Here is an 18,332-nt window from a genome sequence, read left to right as displayed (position 1 = left end):
CATCTCCCACTCCCAATAGGGTGTGTATGTGTAGTTGCAGCCAATTCTCTTTCTGGCAACTCTCCTTCCTCCCTCCATTTGCTAAGTAATTATTTTGTTTGTATAATGGATGGGGGCGTGTGCCTTGGAGCTGGCCTGCACACCTGGCTGGCACTCCCTCATGCATTCACTATCTTCTCTCTCCTCTTTCTCCTGGGCCTCCACAGTGCAGTGGGGCCTCAGAGAGCATTTTAATTTTTTTAAAGCTGTTATTGCATAATAATGTGGTAACAGTGTTTTCAAAAAAGGCTCTCTGTGCCTCACCCATTGAGAAGAGCCTGGTCCTGAAGCCCTTCTCCTGGCTCACTGCCTTGGTGACTAGTGTGAAGAGAGAGATGAAAGATCCAATTTCTCCCCAGGATAATACTGCACCTCCCTTTTCAAGGCAAGCTCCAGAATCAACAACGTTTGCCTTGCTCCATAACAGCAGCAGCCACCGAAACCTCTGCCTCCTCTGTGAGCCATACCTGCTGGTGCCTTGCAAAAACTCCACAATCTGGTGGTGGTGGTGCTTCTCCAGTTAGGCTCACAGAGGTGGAGGAGGAGGAGCGCTGTTGATTCCAGAGCTTTCCTTGAGGATTGAGGCACAGATTTGTCCTGGGGAGTGATTGGGGCTTTCTTCTCCTCCCACCCCACCCCTGCCCCCTTTCCCTGAAGGAACCTTCCCACCCCAGCCAGCTGGAAAAGCACCACCATTAGCAGTACCTGGAGTTTTTGCAAGGCACCAGCAGGTACAGTGCAAAGAGCCATGGCGACTATGGGAATGCTTTTAACTTGTGGAACTTAGGATGCTTTGTTGCTAAAGCTAGGGACATACACAGGTTTGAAACATAATAGAGCCAAAAATCCCTCCCCCCCTCTTGCCATTTGTGCCCACATCCTGTGATCTTACATGATGTACCTCTTCTTATCAAAGGTATGTTCAGTTTACAGCTTCACCTAGAGGCAGGAAAGAACTGCTATAATAATCAGAAAGCAATAGGAGCCCAACTAGCCCAAGAGCCTGGGAAACAAGGAGGTTGGCCAGAGGCAGGAGGAAACACTTTCTCTGCCCTGAGAGGATCCTGGGACTTTGGTCAAGACAGCCATGGCATGAGCCAGAGGCAAACATGACACCTGGGACCTTCTGCATGCAAAGCAGAGACTCTTCCACTGAACCACAGCCAACCCCCAGGTGGGGGACAACAGAAGGTCAAGCATATAAGGCTAGGCTCCTACCATGGTCCTCAAATGCACATTTGTACCACCTCTTTCTTAGATTTTGGATTTCTTCATAGAAACAGCTTATTGATGACTTCCGTGAGTTGAGAGCCACCATAACGAAAATGGGACTCATGAAACCCAACATTTTCTTCTACTTGTGCCTTCTCCTTCATATCATATTGCTGGAAGCTGCAGCCTGGCTCACCCTCTTGTATTGTGGGACATCTTTGCTGCCATTCACTGCCTCTTTAATATTCCTGACTACATCACAGGTAAGTTGCCATGATCACAGAACTCCCTTGTTCTCCCAGGTACTTAATCAGTTTGGTTCCTTAAGCTTGGACCAGCTTGATGAGATTGGTTCTTACCTTTGGGAAATCAGCTGGGATTTTAAAATTTAGCTCCCAGCATTGGTGGATTTATTAAAACATTTCAATCCTTTCCCATGAGATTTATTGTTATTAGTGCATTGGTGGTATTCAACTCAAGAGATGAATACATGTGGTTTGCCACTCCTTGCCTCTAGGTAGGAACCTTGAATTTACTGGGTGGTAGGGATGTGCAACTAAAAAAAAATGGACCATTTCAGGTTTGGAGGGACCCAATTTAGACCATTAAATGTCTGTCTGAATGAACTGATTCAGATTTGGATCTGGTCAAGACAGCCATGGCATGAGCCAGAGGCAAACATGACACCTGGGACCTTCTGCATGCAAAGCAGAGACTCTTCCACTGAACCACAGCCAACCCCCAGGTGGGGGACAACAGAAGGTTGATGTCTCCAAAGCATTTGGACCATTAACAGAAGGTTGATGTCTCCGAAGCAATTGGACCATTAAAATCAATGGAACTATTGATTTAAATGGAGTTTTCAGGTTTCCGTCTTCTCAGTGGACTGAGGTGGTGGTGAGAGTTTTAGTTAGAGGCTCAAATATTTCAGTGTAGCTTCAGGAGTCTCTTTTCTGATGACCCCCCCAAGTTTCAAGAAGACTGGACAAGGGGGTCCAATACTAGGGGCTCCCAAGGAGGGTGCCCCCATCCTACCTCCATTATTTCCAATAGGTAAGAAAAAATGGACTCTGTTCTAATTATAAATTCTCACAATTGGAAGTAATTGACCATTACTTGCAATGGCGGGAATTTATTATCAGAACCCACCAGGAGGTTGGCATCTCTTGAGACTCCTAGTGTTGAGACACTGCAAGCCCCCCCCCCCCGCGCACACACACACACACACACACTGCAGGGGAACTGAAGTGTTCTCTCTCTGCCATGATATGATTTCAGTGGGTCTCCAGGTCCTAGCTGCAGGTTTGCTCCCCAGAATTGCTGGAGTGTGAAGCCACAGCTCCCCTGATATGGCATGCAGCCTCCCTTTTCTCCAGTTTAGGTGGTGGGAACTGCTCTGTGTGAATATTGAGCTGGAGTTTTTGTTTATTCCCATAATCTCCTGTCTGGAGGGTGACATCTGCATTCTAGAGATCTCCCCCTCCTCCATGCTTTGTTAAAGTTCCTATTTCCATTTCTCAGTGGCCTGGTGTGGGGAGGTAGGGTTTCAGTTAGAGGTTCCAAACTTTCCATGTTACTTCAGGAGCCTCTTCTCTGGGGACTCTCCAAGTTTCAAGAAGACAGGACTAGGGGGTCCAATTCTAGAGGCATCCAAAGTGGTTGCCCCATATGGCTTTCCTTCATTGTATCCAATGAGATAAGACTAGACTAGAGAATCTAATTTCTCACTATAGGATACAATGGAGACAGAATCTATCCAGTGGCTTAATAAAGCATAAGAAAATAAAAAGTCTCTTATGTTATTTATTCAGGCTTTGACTCTGCCAAAACAGTCTCTAGATTTGTTTTCCGTTTTCAATCTGGCTTTCGTCAGTGGCAATGAGTCCGTCCTTGTTAATATTTGAATATAATGAGGCAAATGCTCCTGTATCATGGAGAGTGAGCTCTACTTTCAAGGCTGTGAGCTCTACTTTCTGGTCCCAGGACAAGATAGCTGCCAGTTTAGCTTCTACTTGTACGAAAGTTTCATACTGGTATGGAGACAGATGGGGTTGGCAGTAAATAGGAGGGTGTGAGCTGTGGATCACTGCCTTTGACAGTTTTATTTCTGATATGTCTTTGTGAACTACAAATGGGTTTGAGGGGTTTGATTGGCTGGTTTGGCAGGGAGTTATCATGTGGCTGTGTTTGGATGCTGTGACACAGTTTACTAATGTAACAGGATTAACTTTTGCTTATATATTCCTACGGTTATGATGGTCAGTTCTGAGTCTGATGAAGAGTGCTTGCACTTGAAAGCTTACAGCTTGAATAAATCTTTGTTGGTCTTAAAGGTGCTACTGGACTCTGATTTTATTTTATTAAACTCAACCAATGCTACTTAGCTTCCAAGAGCCAGTTTGGTGTAGTGGTTTAGGAGCGCTGACTTCTAATCTGGTGAGCTGGGTTCAATTCTGCACTCCCCCACATGCAGCCAGTTGGGTGACCTTGGGCTTCCCTCAGCACTGATAATGCTGTTCTGATGGAGCAGTAATCTCAGGGCTCTCTCAGCCTCACCTCCCTCACAGGGTGTCTGTTGTGGGGAAAGGGAAGGGGATTGTAAGCTGCTTTGAGGCTCCTTTGGGTAGAGAAAAGCAGCATATAATAACCAACTCTTCTTCATCTGATAAGACTGGGGTAGCCTGGACCATCTAAGTCAGTGTTAGTAGTGCTTTACAGGTGACAAAGAAACAATGGGGGCCATTCCGCACCAGGATCTATGTAGCAAATTGGTTGCGGAACAAAAAAACACCATTTTAAATAGTGGAATTCATCGTTATGCATACCTGCCTTTGTAGTGGAATCCAGTTGCGTTTCTATCGTTTCCCACAGGTTTCCGGTCTCGGCAAAAATCGCTAGCCAGGAAGCGATATTGCTGAGCTTTATCCCACCCCTGGCCATCAAATAGCCAATGGACAGCCGTTATCATGCTCCCCCAAAGCCCCCTTCCCTTTAAGGAAGGTTTAAAAAAAACCCACACGTTGCAACGAATCTGCATTGATTCGTTGCAATGGAGAGACCCATCTAGCTACAGATGGTGTTTGAGCTGCCGTTTCATCGTTGCCACGCTCCCCCCGAGTGAAAAAAAAATACTCTCCCCCCACCGCATGGGCGCGATTTTCGGCCGAAAATAGAGTGAAAAATAAAGGGAAAATAAACCAGCAAACGGGGCTGTGTGTTGCTTGGTGCTTGGTGACTTAAAACAGCTCTGGGGAGGGACTGCAGCCAGGGAAGCCTCGCTGGCTAAACGAAGGCTCGCCGGTACATTGATCTCCACTCGCTCCGAGAAAAAAAAATGGCGATCGCTTCGCCGGAAGATCAGAGGAGAGAGCCAGAGGGGGGACTCTGCAGAAACTGCAACAATGGTAACGCACAGAACTTTCCCGCTAGTGTTGCAGATTGGTTGCAAGAGTGTAGCGCTTTCCGGAGGGTGAATCCACTTTTGGGGATTTCCATGAAAGCGCTACAACGAAGCGCTTTCTGCGGATCGGTTTCAGGAGTGTTGCAGATTGTCAACGACGTTGTGCATAACAGCAAAACAGTAGCGATTTCAATTTACAACCATTGTGCAATTTTGAACGAGTGCGGAATGGCCCTGGGTATATTCCACAAATCTGTGTCTCAGCTTATTCAAATTGTAGCTACCACAAAGAAAAGGATACATCAGATAACAGGCAGCTGCAGGTCTTGACAATCTCCTTTGGCCCCCAGATCCAGGCTTCCTGGCTGCAGCATGACCTGGGGCACTTTTCAGTTTTCCCGAAGACTAAGTGGAACCGCCGATTTCAGAAGTTTGTGATGAACCATCTGATTGTAAGTGCTGGTTTCTGAGACACTTTTTGTAAGATCTGGTTGTTTTTTCATCAGAAAACTCAGCTTGGATAACCAATCACATTTTAAATCCAACTTTTCTTCTAAGGAATTCAGGTTCATGGTTCTATTCTGCTCTGGTTTGTCCTGAGTAGAGCACCATGTCATAGGTTAGACTGAGAGAGTGATTTGCCAGTCCAAGTCTGGCACTATATAACATGGACTGTATGATGCTACAGTTATTTATATATGGGCATGTGTGGGGAGGGGAATTTGGAGACTATATCATACCAGAAAAATACTGATTTTGTACCTGTCAATGTTTTCCCTAAGGAATTGAGATAAATGTAGTCTAGCAAGGGTGCTGAGAATCCTCTGAAAATTTGGTAAAGAAGAGATCCATAGCTTTGCTTCATAGGCATAAAATCCCAGGATTCCCTGGGGAAAGAGAATGACTGTTAATCAGGTTTAAGCCTGAAGAAATATATCCTCAATGTTCATTGTTTGACTTCGTTTAACAGGGGGGATCATCAAAATGGTGGAATCTTTTGCATAATCAACACCATGTAAAGCCCAATTGCTATTCGAAGGACCCAGACGTTAGCTTTCACCCTTTTTTGTTTGCCTTTGGAAAAAATCTTTCTGTGGAGGTGAGTAATGTGATTCTTACAACCTCTGATTACAGTGTGTACTTCATTATAATGAGTACTTCACATTTGCCCCTATGGGTATTTTTCCCCCCAAAGTTCAAGATCTGTGTATAAGCAGAACTCCATGGATCAGTTTTACATTGGATGCATGCTGTTACTTCACAGGTGTTTGTAATCTACATTGTGTCACAGTATCCTTGTACATTGGGCGTTTGTTGATGTATGAGGACAGACTGAAGCAACATGCAACAGGGGCTTCAGACAGCAGATTCCAAGGAAATGTCTAGCACTTATGAGGACAGGCAGCCCAACAAAAAGAAATCATGTCACTACTTCAGCACAGTCAGCTTATTTACAAAAGATATTCTGAAGACCCATTGGAAACATTAGATCATGCAAACAAATTACTGGACACTTCGGTTTCCAAGATTTCAATTTGAGCCTGTCTCTCCAGTGACCTTTTAGAATGAGACAGGAACTGGCTAGAGGCTGAAAATATTTGTTTATTACTATGGATTCAGGGGGATAGCCGTGGTGGTCAGAAGAAATAGAACAAAGTTTGAGGCCAGTGGCACCTTTAAGGCCAACAAAGCTTTCGAGATGGGCAATTCAGTTCAAATGAGTCAAAAAGTACAAAAATCTGCATTGGTTTTGGTACTTTTCAGACGTATCTGAGCCAAATTGCCCATCCCAGTACTTCAAACTGGTCAAATCAGTCGTATCCAAATTGTAATTTGGTGACAATTTTGCCAGTTTAAACTTTTCTCCTCCTTGCACCCTTCCCATGTGTTATTGTCCTCCTAGGAAGGGTTTGGGGCGGGTGGAGAGCGGCACCAAACTGCTGCTCTGTCAGGATCAGGTGTTTGGCGTGCCTTTTAAATGTCCCTCAACACCAGAGCCTTCTCAGGCAGTGGAGAGCTGACTCTCCACTGCCTGGGAAGGATAGGAGGAAGAGACCATGCCAAACAGCTGATTGTCAGGACCAACTGCTTTACAGGCCTTTTAAATGCTTCCCCCCAGCTTCTCAGGCAGCAGAAACAGAGTTGTCTCTCTCCTGCCTGGGAAGGCTGGGTGGCGGGGGGCGGGGAGAGTTTACCAAACAGCTGATCTTTCAAGATCAGCTCCTTAGGGCACCCTTTAAATGCCTCCCCCACCTTCTCAGGCAGTGGAGATGGGTAGCCATGTCTGGGAAGACTGGGAGTAGACATGTGCACAGAAAAATACTGATTTTTGTGTGTGTGTGCGTGCACATGCCTACATAGCTTTTGCCTTGAATAGAAATTTGTTAGTCCTAAAGGTTCCACTAGACTCAAACTTTGTTCTATTCATTCCCAAATCACAGTGCTATAGAATAGGCATGGGTGATTTGGTTCGGATAGGATGAGAGATACCTGTATCAATACTGATTTGGGTATTTTTGGCCGCATTTGAGCCAAATAAAAAATCCCATCAGTTTAAATCAGCCAGTTTTTCTTTGCAGGGAAGTAGGACCCCCTGATATTTCTCACCCAGAAAGGTTGTGGAATAGGGAATGCTTGCTACATAGTTGTTACAGAGGTGTTGGCTCACTGGTCCTCTCAAGCATAGGGTGTGTTATTTAGAAGTACCTTGAACAGCTTGACAGCACTTTAACACCCAGAGAAGTTATGTTCTCCAAGTGGGAAACGATTTTATCAATGTCTAATTTGCAAAACACAATGGGTCCAATCACAACTCTGTTTGGAAATCTCGCCTTTATTTACTACAAGTGCTCAGTTGTCATCTCTGATGTGTGGATTTCCGCAGTGATATTTGTGATGGCTTCATGAAAATGTTTGGTGGCAATTTTCCTTACTTCACATATTCCCAGGCTGAGGGATGGCATTGGAAAGAGATTATAGAAACTAAACTTCTTTTACAGATGAAGCCCTTTTTAGGATTTTGAATAACTAGCAGCCCCCCCCCCCCCCCCCCCGTATTCAATACCTCCTGATTTCTTGGGAGCATAAGATGAGGCCTGGTGCATCTGGTATTGTAGCCAGGGTGTAGCAAGTGGGGCCATTCGAAGGTGCAGGAGGACTGCTTCTTCCTACTAATGCACAAGGCAAAGGTGCCTGCAGAGAATGATGTCCACATTCCTTGACATACAACACTTCTCTTCGTTTTGTGATCTGTATCCTCTAAAACAGGGATAGTCAACCTGTGGTCCTCCAGATGTTCATGGACTACAATTCCCATGAGCCCGTGCCAGCATTCGCTGGCAGGGGCTCATGGAAATTGTAGTCCATGGACATCTGGAGGGCCACGGTTAAAGCTTAAAGCTTAGAATCAGTTTTTTTTGTTGGTTTAGTAGCATTCATGTCTATCTGTGGCATATTTTTAGAGAGGCAAACCTAGATCACTCATGTGCATAGATCTCTAATTTACTGCATAAAGATGATGTAATGGCTGAAAATGTCTCTATATTCAGTCTACTTTCTTTTCACAGCTTGGGATAAAGATGACAAAATATATGCCTTACAACCACCAACACAAGTATTTCAGCATCAGTGAGTTACCTTCAGGTTCATAAAATACTATGACAAGTTGTTGGTTTCATGTGTAATTAATTATGTGCATGGTGCTTCTTCAGTGGTCTCTACTTCAGTCTCCAGAGAGACTTATGATATGATACTGCAGTGGGATCCTATGCTAGGCAAGTGGGTAGCAATCGGTCTGCTTGGGGAATTTTTTTCAGCTGCCAACCTTTGTGGTTGTAGGGGGTCTTAGAGTCCCTGGGTATAATAGGTTTTGTATGAGGGTTTTATCGGAGGGGGATTATCTTGTAAGCTGCCCCAAGTCTTCAGAATGCAGTGGGATATAAGCCTAATAACAACAAAAACCTACAAGAAAGCTTTGGATTGAAGTTCTAAACCAAAATGCATAAAACTCAGGAGTGACTCCTCATTGCCCAGGGGGCCACCACCAGCCCCCCCCCTTCCCACCCCAGCTAACCTTCAGCTGAGAGTCTGCAGAACCAGGACTCCAGCTGTAATGGGAGTTAACCAAGAAGTCAGCAATGCAAATTGGGACACATGCGAGATGAGTTACAAAAATATTTACTTTGGTAGCTCTTGCCACAATAGACCAAATTAGTGGGTTTAGATTGAAACCTCACAACCAAGTATATTTAGTAAAGTTTATTCAAATAAATGTGCAATAGAGCCTCTTGTGGCGCAGAGTGGTAAGGCAGCGATATGCTGTCTGAAGCTGTCTGCCCATGAGGTTGGGAGTTCGATCCCAGAAGCCGGCTCAAGGTTGACTCAGCCTTCCATCCTTCCGAGGTCGGTAAAATGAGTACCCAGCTTGCTGGGGGGTAAACGGTAATGACTGGGGAAGGCACTGGCAAACCACCCCGTATTGAGTCTGCCATGAAAACGCTGGAGGGCGTCACCCCAAGGGTCAGACATGACTCGGTGCTTGCACAGGGGATACCTTTGCCTTTACCTTTATGTAAATATAAGAAAAACAGAAAGGAAAATAATAGCTAACCTAGACTACTTATTCAGGCTTTAGACTTCTGGTACAGGTGTGAAGAAGGCCAGACTGGAGGTACAAAGTCTAGATAGAATTCCAAGGTCTAAAATCTTACAAGCAAGTATTCCTGCCACACAAGCCCAACTAACCATCAAAAGAAAGTCTCAAAAGAAGGCCAAAACAGAATAATGGTCTTGCTTTATGCTAGAGTGTTCCTTTACTGTGCTCCAAGGAGGCTTAGGGAAGAAGCAATAAAGCACTAGGGATGCCAGCTGGGTGGGATCTGGGAATCCTTCATATCTACAGCTTATCTCATAACTGCAGAGATCAGTTCCCCTGGAGAAAAGTGATACTTCAGAGGGTGGACTCTGTGGCATTGTATCCCACTGAGGCCCCTGTCCCCCAGGCTCCATCCCCAAATCTCCAGGAGACTCCCATCCTGGATCTAGCAACATTACTCACCAGCTCCTGCCATTGGCCAGACTGAATTATAGTGGGGGTGATTTTTTCCCCTTGCACTGCGTCCTGGATCTGCAGGCCAGAACTAAATCTATGGATTTACTATGCTGTCTTTCTTTCAGCTGTGTGTTGAACATTGTGTTCGCTTTATATTTCTTTTACTTTGCTTTTTCTGACAGTTCTGCCTCCATTGCTGATTCCTGCCCTGTTCCACTATCACAACTTCTTCGTTATTTTCAAAAAAAAGTTCTGGATGGTAAGTATGACATTATCTGAGCTGCAAAGGAAGCAAAAGGAATTCTCATTTCCACCCTAGGATGCCTCAGCTGTTCCATCCTTCTGAGGTCGGTAAAATGAGTACCCAGCTTGTTGGGGGGGGGGGGTAAAACTGTCATGACTGGGGAATGGCAAATCACCCTGTACTGAGTCTGCCAAGAAAACGCTAGAGAGCATCACCTCAAGGGACAGACATGACTTGGTGCTTGCACAGGGGATACCTTTGCCTTATATATGCATGGAGAGACCCATCTAGCTGGAGTGTGAGCTGGTGATTCATTGTTACCACGCTCCCTCGAGTGAAAAAAAATCCGCCCCCCACACGGGGGCGATTTTCGGCCGAAAATAAAAGGAACTTGCAAACAGGGGGCTGTGTTGTGCTTGGGGACTTAGGGGAGCTTTAAAGCACTTCTGTGGAGGGACTGTAGCCGGAGAAGCCTTGCTGGGTGAATGAAGCCTCGCTGGTTCGTTGCTTTCCCCGCTCGCTCCGAGGAAAAAAAATGGCAATCGCTTCGCCGGAAGTCTGGAGGAGAGAGCCAGGGAGAGGGACTATTGCAGCCGCCACATTAAGAATGCACAAAAGTGGATTCACCCTCAGAAAATCGCTACACTCCTGCCAGCAACCTGCAACACTAGCACTAGCAACCTGCAACACTTTTGAGGATTCACCGGAAATTGCTACAACGAAGCGATTTTAGCGCTAGTGTAGCAGGACTGTTGCAGATTGTGTGCGACGTCATGCGGAATGGCAAATTAGTAGCGTTTACCATTTGCAAGCCTTCTGCTACTTTGAACTCGTGCGGATGGCCCACGCTTTCCTTGGATGCTTTAGGATGCTTTGGGCTGATCCTGCGTTGGACTAGATGGCCTGTATGACCCCTTCCAACTCTATGATTCTATGATAACTTGAATGGCCCAGACTAACCCAATCTCACTAGATCTTAGAAGCTAAGCATGGGTAGTATTTGGTGAGGAAGAGGCCACCAAGGAATTCCAGGATAACTACACAGAAGAAGTTAATGGCCAGCCATCTCTGTTGGTCTATTGCCTTGAAACCCTTAGGGGTAGCCATAAGTTGGCCATCACTTAATGGCAAATATACACACACACTCAAACAAAACAGCAGAAAATTGCATGCAAGTTTAAACATTTTCCAGAACTCTTAATCAGGCTGGATGTTACAAAATGGGGGAGGGGAGTCCTCAAGTCATGAACAACTTCTCATTTTGCTACTTAAAAGTCAGAGCAGCCTTGCAGATTTAAAATGGTGCTGGTGACAGTCTGCACCCTCGGCACTCCAGGAGGAAGAAGTAAGAATGGTGTCTTCCCATTGAAAATAATTTAAAAATCTAGCAGTGTTACAAATGTTTCTTTCTTGCTATTGAATAGTGAGTTCAGTAAGCTGTGGTGTCACATCAGGCATGGCGTTACATCAGCTTTTTATTAGACCACACTAACTGAACTGGAAAACATAGCCCATCACACAAACTTATATGCAGTCCCAGGTTCCTATCCGGGCCTGTGATTGGCTCCTTGCAAGATCTCTGGTTTAAACTAATTAGACCTTTCCAGTGATCCAGTGGCAGGACAGATCCTGCGTGTTAACCAATAGTCTTAAATGTCCCCACTGTTTGAATTGTGGTTTCCACTCTGCAAGTCCACTTTGCAACATACACAACACTTTCTTGGTGAGATACGCAGATCCCTTCATTGCTAAGAATGAGAGAGAACTTGCTAGTCCTCATATTTAACAACTAGTAAAAAAGCCCATTGTATCCGAAATACAATGGGCGCTAGCAGACTGGGGCAGAATAAAAGGTGGCTTACCGTTGAGCGGGTGGGCTCCCTGGTGGCATCTTCTGGCTGGCGGCCATTTTCTTTACAGAGGCGGCGTGTGCCGGGCCGCTAGGGGCCTGGGGAGCTGTTTTCTCCCCCCCCCCCGATTTGGAAAAAAGCTCCCCAGGCCCCAGGGAAGGCGCTCCGCGGCTCTGCGAGCCGCGGAGCGCCTTCCCCGGGGCTTGGGGAGCCTTTTTCCTTCCCCCCTGTTGCGAAAAAAAGCTCCCCAGGCCCCCGGGAAGGCCTTCCCTGGTGCTTGGGGAGCCTTTTTCCTTCCCCCCCCCCGTTGCGAATAAAAGCTCCCCGGGGCTTGGGGAGCCTTTTTCGTCCCCCCCCCCCCAAGCCTTCTCCCGGCTGGCGGATCGGCCTCGCGGCGTAGTAGACGCCGCGAGGCTGCTCCGCCGGCCGGGAGAAGGCGGCCAGGCCCCCCCGCCCCCCGAAGCTCTCCCAAGCCTTTTCCCAGCCGGCGGAGCGGCGGAGCGGCGGAGCGGCGGAGCGGCGGAGTGGCGGAGCGGCGGAGCGGCGTCTATGACGCCGCAAGGCCGCTCCGCCGGCTGGGAGAAGGCTGCGCGGCCGACCTCTCACCCATGGCTGTCTGCGCGGCTCGGCTGAAGCTTTGCCTGCTTGGGGCGGGATGGACACTTGGAGGGGCCAATCAGGAGCCGCGAAGCGGCTCCTGATTGGCCCCTCCGAGTTTTTATCCCGGACAGGGCCCGCCCTAACTCCTCCCACAGTGCCCTTACTGCTTTATTCAGTCCATGGCGCTCCGCGCCACGGGGCTGTTTAAAGATGCTGGGAGGTAAATGTTAGCTGGTGTAATACTTCAAAATTAAAATCAGAGACCAGTAGCACCTTAAAGAACAACAAAGATTTATTCAGGGTGTGAGCTTTTGAGTGCAAGCACTCTTCCTCAGACTATGATCTCCTTACATGACAGGGAATCAGTCCTGTTACATCAGTAGACTGTGTCACAACCAAATACAGCCAATGAATAATCCTTTGTCAAAACAGCCAATCAATCCCCTGGAATTTAGTGCAGTTTACAAAAACACAAGGAGAAACCAAACTTCCTGTTATCAGTGATCAAAGGCTCTCACTTCCCCATATGCTGCTTGCTCCATCCGTCTCCATGCAACTGTGAGACATTCCTCCCAGGGAATGGCTGGTAACTATCGATCCCAAGGCCAGGGAGTCAAACTCAGAATTCCATTACATTCCCATATCTTACAGTCACATTATCACAAATAAAATAAATAGTGAGGAATATGGATACACACGTTGAACAAGGTTAGCATTAATAGTAAGATAAAAAATCTTTGTCCTTATTGAGTCCTGGGTATGTCATAGTATTGAGTGTTGTAATAACTTGCATTTCTGCAATCTCCCTTTCTAGCCTGGCTTTGTCTGTAGCAAAGCTGTGGATGTTGTTGGGGCTGCATTCATTGCTCCTGAAGTTTTGCTGGTTGGCACCTCTTTGCATCACTCACTATAAATTTAACTGACCAGCCAACCGACTAAGTAAATGAATGAATGAATAGTGGCTCCAGTCCAGCCCCTCTTACCCCAGTGGGCTCCATGCTGGGCATTGCTCATTGTAGCATGGCTCCATCCACTGGGCCTGTCACTTCTCCTCAGCAGCTTCTCACTGGCCCTCAGCAACCCTGGTAAGTTTGTGGTCCCAGTGCCAAGGATGGACCTGATCCCACCATAGAGTCCAAGACCGTTGAAGTTGGTAGTCAATGTGTGGGGTGGCATGGAGTAATGACAGATGCGAGGCTTGCTTCTCTCTCTCTGCTAGCCTGCTCTGGAACTCAATAGCTCTCTCACTTGAGCTGGCTTTTCATTTATTTTGCAGCTCAGAAAAAATTTCACAGTACACATGTCAGCGGACATAGCCATTTGCAGAAGCTTACAGCTATGTACACATTCCATTGTTATGAAAGTGTAAGATGCTGGATAGCTTATTTTCAACACAGGAAGGTTTCCTATAAGGTCAGCTATTTGCAGAAACCCTGTCATGAGGGTTGTGCCCTAAATTTAAAAAGGGAGAGCAATATGGCAGGCAATATTGTCAGTTGGCAAATTAATGTCCAATAAAACCCCCAATAAAGCCCCATTAAAAAAAAAAAACAGGTCAGAATCATAAAACAAACTGGCACAAACATGCCAGAATTCCTTGATCATCCAACCACCAACCAACCTCTAATGAGGGATGGAAAGAGAGGCCAGGATTATAATGGTCTAACTGCTGCCTGACACTGGGGGGGGACCCCAACCAATCTTCCTCACTGCCTTGGCCTCAACCCTAGACCTGGCAGAAGAGCTCCATTTTGCAGGCCCCGTGGGATACTCAAAGCTCCCGCAGGGCCTGCAGCTCTCCTGGGAGCTCATTCCACCGAGAAGGCCCTAGCCCTGGTCGAGGCCAGGTGTGCTTCCCTGGGGGTGGGAATGACCAGTAAGTTTGAACCCGCAGAGTGTAAGGCTCTGCAGGGGGCACAGAATGACAGGTGGTCCCTCAGGTATGTGGGTCCCAGAGCACAGAAGGCCTTAACAGTCAAAACAAAAACCTTGATCTGGATCTGGGCAGTAACCAGCAACTAATGCAGCTGCCTCAGCACAGGCTAGATATGGGCCCTCCACAGTGTACCAGCTATAATTTCCGAATCAAGGACAAGGGCAGACCCATGTAGAGCAAGTTACATAAAACTATTCTGGAGGTGACTCTCGCATGTAGCACTGCGGCCAGGTGTTCAGGGGACAGGTAGGGCACTAGTAGCTGAACCTGGCAAAGGTGGAAAAATATAGAGCTTCACAGAGGTAAAAGGTCACTGGGCAGAAGGACTTTGTACATCATTCTTATTGCTTCTACTTCTCCTTTTTCACAGGATCTGGCCTGCATGGTGAGTTTCTTCTTCCGTTTCTTCTTCATCTCGTGGAACCTACTTGGTGTAAACTGTCTGATATTCTACTTGTTACTGAGGTACAGTGACAGATGAAACTATGGAAGCATTACTCTAAACAGTTACATGGACATCAAAACAACACACTACATATGAATTGAATGCTGTCAATGAATTCTATGAATTAATGTTCTATGAATTAATGTGATCCAACATGTCTATGAATTAATATTCTCCAAAACATCCTATTGTCAACAGCCTTGCTCAGGTCTTGCAAACTGAGGATGGTAGCTTCCTTTATTGAGTCAATACATCTCATGTTGGATCGTCCTCTTTTCCTGCTTTTCTTTCAACTTTTTCCTACCCATTATTATCTTTTCCAGTGGCTCTCATCTTCTCATAGTGCGCTCAAAATACAATCACTTCATTTTAGCTATTTTAGCTTCCAGGGAGAGTTCAAGCTTGATTGATTGATCCATTGATTAATCTGTTCTGAGTCCTGTATTGTTCAACATATTTATTAATGGTTTGGATGAAGGAATAGAGGGGGTACTTATTATATTTGCAGATGACACTAAACTAGGAGGGGTAGCAAATGCACCAGAAGGGCCAAACACATGCAAGAAAGGGCCACAAGAGCCAAGCACTGACACAATCCCTTCTGCCCATTTCAACAATCTGCCTAAATTTACAAGTGTACCAAGTGAAAATCTTGATGCATTGCATCTTGAATTGAGAGTTCAGTTAATTGGGACTTGCAGCTCCGACTGATTTGACTCCTATTAACAGCTGAGGGGCCTAATCCAACAGGGTGTGTATTTGTAGAAGTAGGGAAATGTTTTCAGTGTGAGAAGCTAACTGAACAGTGGGTAGACAAACTACTTCTTATTTGAAGAGCTAGCATTTTTAGATCTGATAAATATTTGTTTCTCTATGAAGGAGTGACAATGGAGCAAAGATTCTCAGGGTTCTGTTCAAGATACCAGAGGCCACCAAAGTAATTATGCATGAAAGACAAAAAGTCCAGTGTAGTGTTTTCCAGTGTAGCTAGATTATTGATTTACTAGAAAGAAAGCCCATTTATAAAAATGGGCGGTAAGGAGAGGCTTGGGGAGGTGGGGTGGCAGGGGTTGGGAGGGGTGAGTGGAGGGCGGAGTGTGGGGACGGGCTGGGGCGGCTTGAGGCAGCGGGAGTCAAGGCGGTGGAGGAGCTGTCCGGGGAAGTCGAGCGGAGGCGGAGGGGAACCACGCATGTGTGGAAGTTGGCACATGCGTGGTCTGGCGGTTGGGGGTGGGAGGGGGTAGGGTGGGGGATGCGAGGCATGCGTGTGCGGATGGCGGCGCATGTGTGGCTCAGTCTGTAGCCGTCTTTGGAACCAGGTGGTTGGCACAGGCTGCGCACAGCGTCGGAGGCAAGCAGAACGGGCCAGGGGAGAATGCCGCGGTCAGCAAGGCGAGAAGTAGGGCTTTGTCGGAGGTTGGGTGGTTGTGTTGGGGGGGAAAGGCTCATGTGTGTGTGGGGGTGTGGGGTTGAGTGTGGGAAGTGTGGCGCAGCCGGCGCCACTTGTTGGGGGTTGTGTGGTTGTGCGGGCGGCAACAGAGGAGGTGTGGGGCATGGGCATGGGCATGGGCATGGGGGCGTGGTACGCGCGGGGGTTGTAGCGCCGGGCGGGGGCTTACCAGGGTTGTGCGGCGGTAGCGGTGGGGTTCGGGAGGCTGGCGGCGGTGGCGTGTTGTTCGGGGGAAGGGCGCACGGAACGCATGGGATCCGTTCCCTGCTTCCCGTGCAAGTTGGGAGGGTGTGCGGCTGGAAAGAAGCAGGGCTGCCGGTCCCTGCTCCTTTCCCCGCATGGAGGCGCAGGCCATGACGGCCAAGCAGGGAATGGTGAGGCGCGCCTTGCGCGCCTCACCATTCCCTGCTTGGGCCCGGAGTGACAGTCAAAGGGGTGAATCAGGAGCCACTTCGCGGCTCCTGATTCGCTCTTCCGAGTTTTTATCACGGACTGCGCCCGCCCTAACTCCTCCCAACTTGCCCTTAGGCTTTTATTTATAACCGCGGAGTGTTTTACTGATGTTCATAAATGTATGGTAATTATTTCTACTTATCTGTGCAGGATGCTGGTAAGCTGTTGGTTTGTTTGGGTATCACAAATGAGTCACATACCCATGGATATAGATTATGATAAAAACTTGGACTGGTTCTCCACTCAGGTAAGATCTTTACCAGCAACCACATGATGACATTACAAGCAGTATTTAGCTCAGAAGAAAAGAAGCTGAAATGGCTCCTGGCAAAAGGCTGCTATTTTAAAGGAGAAAGAAGAAGGAATTAGTAGGGGTAAAACAGTGAATTAGTCAGAAAATGGAAGGGTCATGTATTAATAATGTAGATTATTCGTACTTTCATCTTTAATTTTGGAATATAAAATAAAAATTCTTCTAAAAAAAGGAAGAAAATGGAATGGTCAGAAGCATTAAAAAAAAAGAAAAAAGAGGGATTGTGAAAGGTAGCAAGGGAGACAGGAAAAGTACATGAAAAATATAAGAAGTGGCAAGAAAAAATAATAGGCGGTGAGCTCAAGAGGAAGAGCAAGTTATATTGCAACTTGCTATCACTAAGACAGTTCTTCCTGTTTTCCAGTCTGGAGGTTCTCTAGGGGTTCCAGACCCCCAGTGGAGGCAAGGTCCCCTGCCAACAGGCCCTGCCTCCTAGCCACCAATCAACTGGCCAGAAGGGGGACTTACCTGGAGAAAGAAAAAGACCAGGCCTCTTCAGGGTTGCACAGGAAGTGATATCATCACACCAGCAACATCCAGGTGACACATGGGATTCTGGGCAAAAATTACACAGTAGAAGTTGGTTTTACCATAGAATGTTTGCCCAAATATCCGAGTGTTGCCTGACATGATGATGCCACTTCTTGTGTGGAGTGGATGATAAGGCCTGGGTCATTCTCCATCTCCCACCAGTTATCAGGAGAGACCAATGAAAGAGAGACCTGGCATCCCTAAGGCTGTCACTAAGTATTTGTTTATAACTAATGGGAAAAAATATGAAAATATTTGTTTGTTACCATTAAAATAATGAAAATGAATTATTTGCTGTTTTGTTTGCAGAGTTCAACTAGGTTGGTAGTGGGATTGAAGCAGCAGGGAATAGAATTTACAAGAAATGCTTCCAGTAAGCAGAGTGAAAGATCTCATGCAACATAAGCTGTTTTCTGAAAGGAATTTCTTTCCACAGTCTTTCCATCAGTCTATGCCAGCTTGGGGGAGGCTTTCTGGATTCCATATAAGCAACATCCTTACCAATCAGTATCTCTTTGCTTAAATATTTTCTGGGTGTTTGAAAATGTCATAGTTCCATAAGTGACCTGTGTAAGGGCCAGTGTGATTCATTCATTATTTTTTCTATTTTGTATGAGTGTTGCTATTTGTGTGCTATTTCCCCGTTTGATTTTCTTTTAATAGTTCTAGTATAAGACTGATTTCACATATTGTTGAATCTTGCACTATTGTTGCAGTATAGTAATCATTTGCAAGTGGCTTTTCCTTTGCGGACAAGGCAAATTAGGAGTTGAATGATTGCTTCAGCTCAATATGCAACCATGTGAGGG

At 46.5% G+C, this 18,332-nt stretch overlaps 1 protein-coding gene across 1 annotated transcript in view; it reads left to right on the top strand.

Annotated features, from left to right (window-relative positions):
* LOC143828914 (acyl-CoA (8-3)-desaturase-like) overlaps nt 1–18,332 on the top strand; it is a 31,298-nt gene that overhangs the window by 7,538 nt on the left and 5,428 nt on the right. The window contains exons 3-9 of the mRNA XM_077319075.1: nt 1,317–1,514; nt 5,002–5,103; nt 5,622–5,750; nt 8,218–8,278; nt 9,884–9,960; nt 14,702–14,796; nt 16,830–16,926. Of these exons, the coding sequence (XP_077175190.1) occupies nt 1,317–1,514; nt 5,002–5,103; nt 5,622–5,750; nt 8,218–8,278; nt 9,884–9,960; nt 14,702–14,796; nt 16,830–16,926 (759 nt within the window). The remainder of the gene's footprint in view (nt 1–1,316; nt 1,515–5,001; nt 5,104–5,621; nt 5,751–8,217; nt 8,279–9,883; nt 9,961–14,701; nt 14,797–16,829; nt 16,927–18,332) is intronic.

This window comes from Paroedura picta, chromosome 2 (assembly GCF_049243985.1).
Source record: "Paroedura picta isolate Pp20150507F chromosome 2, Ppicta_v3.0, whole genome shotgun sequence".
Lineage (NCBI taxonomy): Eukaryota > Metazoa > Chordata > Lepidosauria > Squamata > Gekkonidae > Paroedura > Paroedura picta.
The sequence above is the reverse complement of the archived record's forward strand: the minus strand, read 5'-3'. Positions and strand labels throughout refer to the sequence as shown.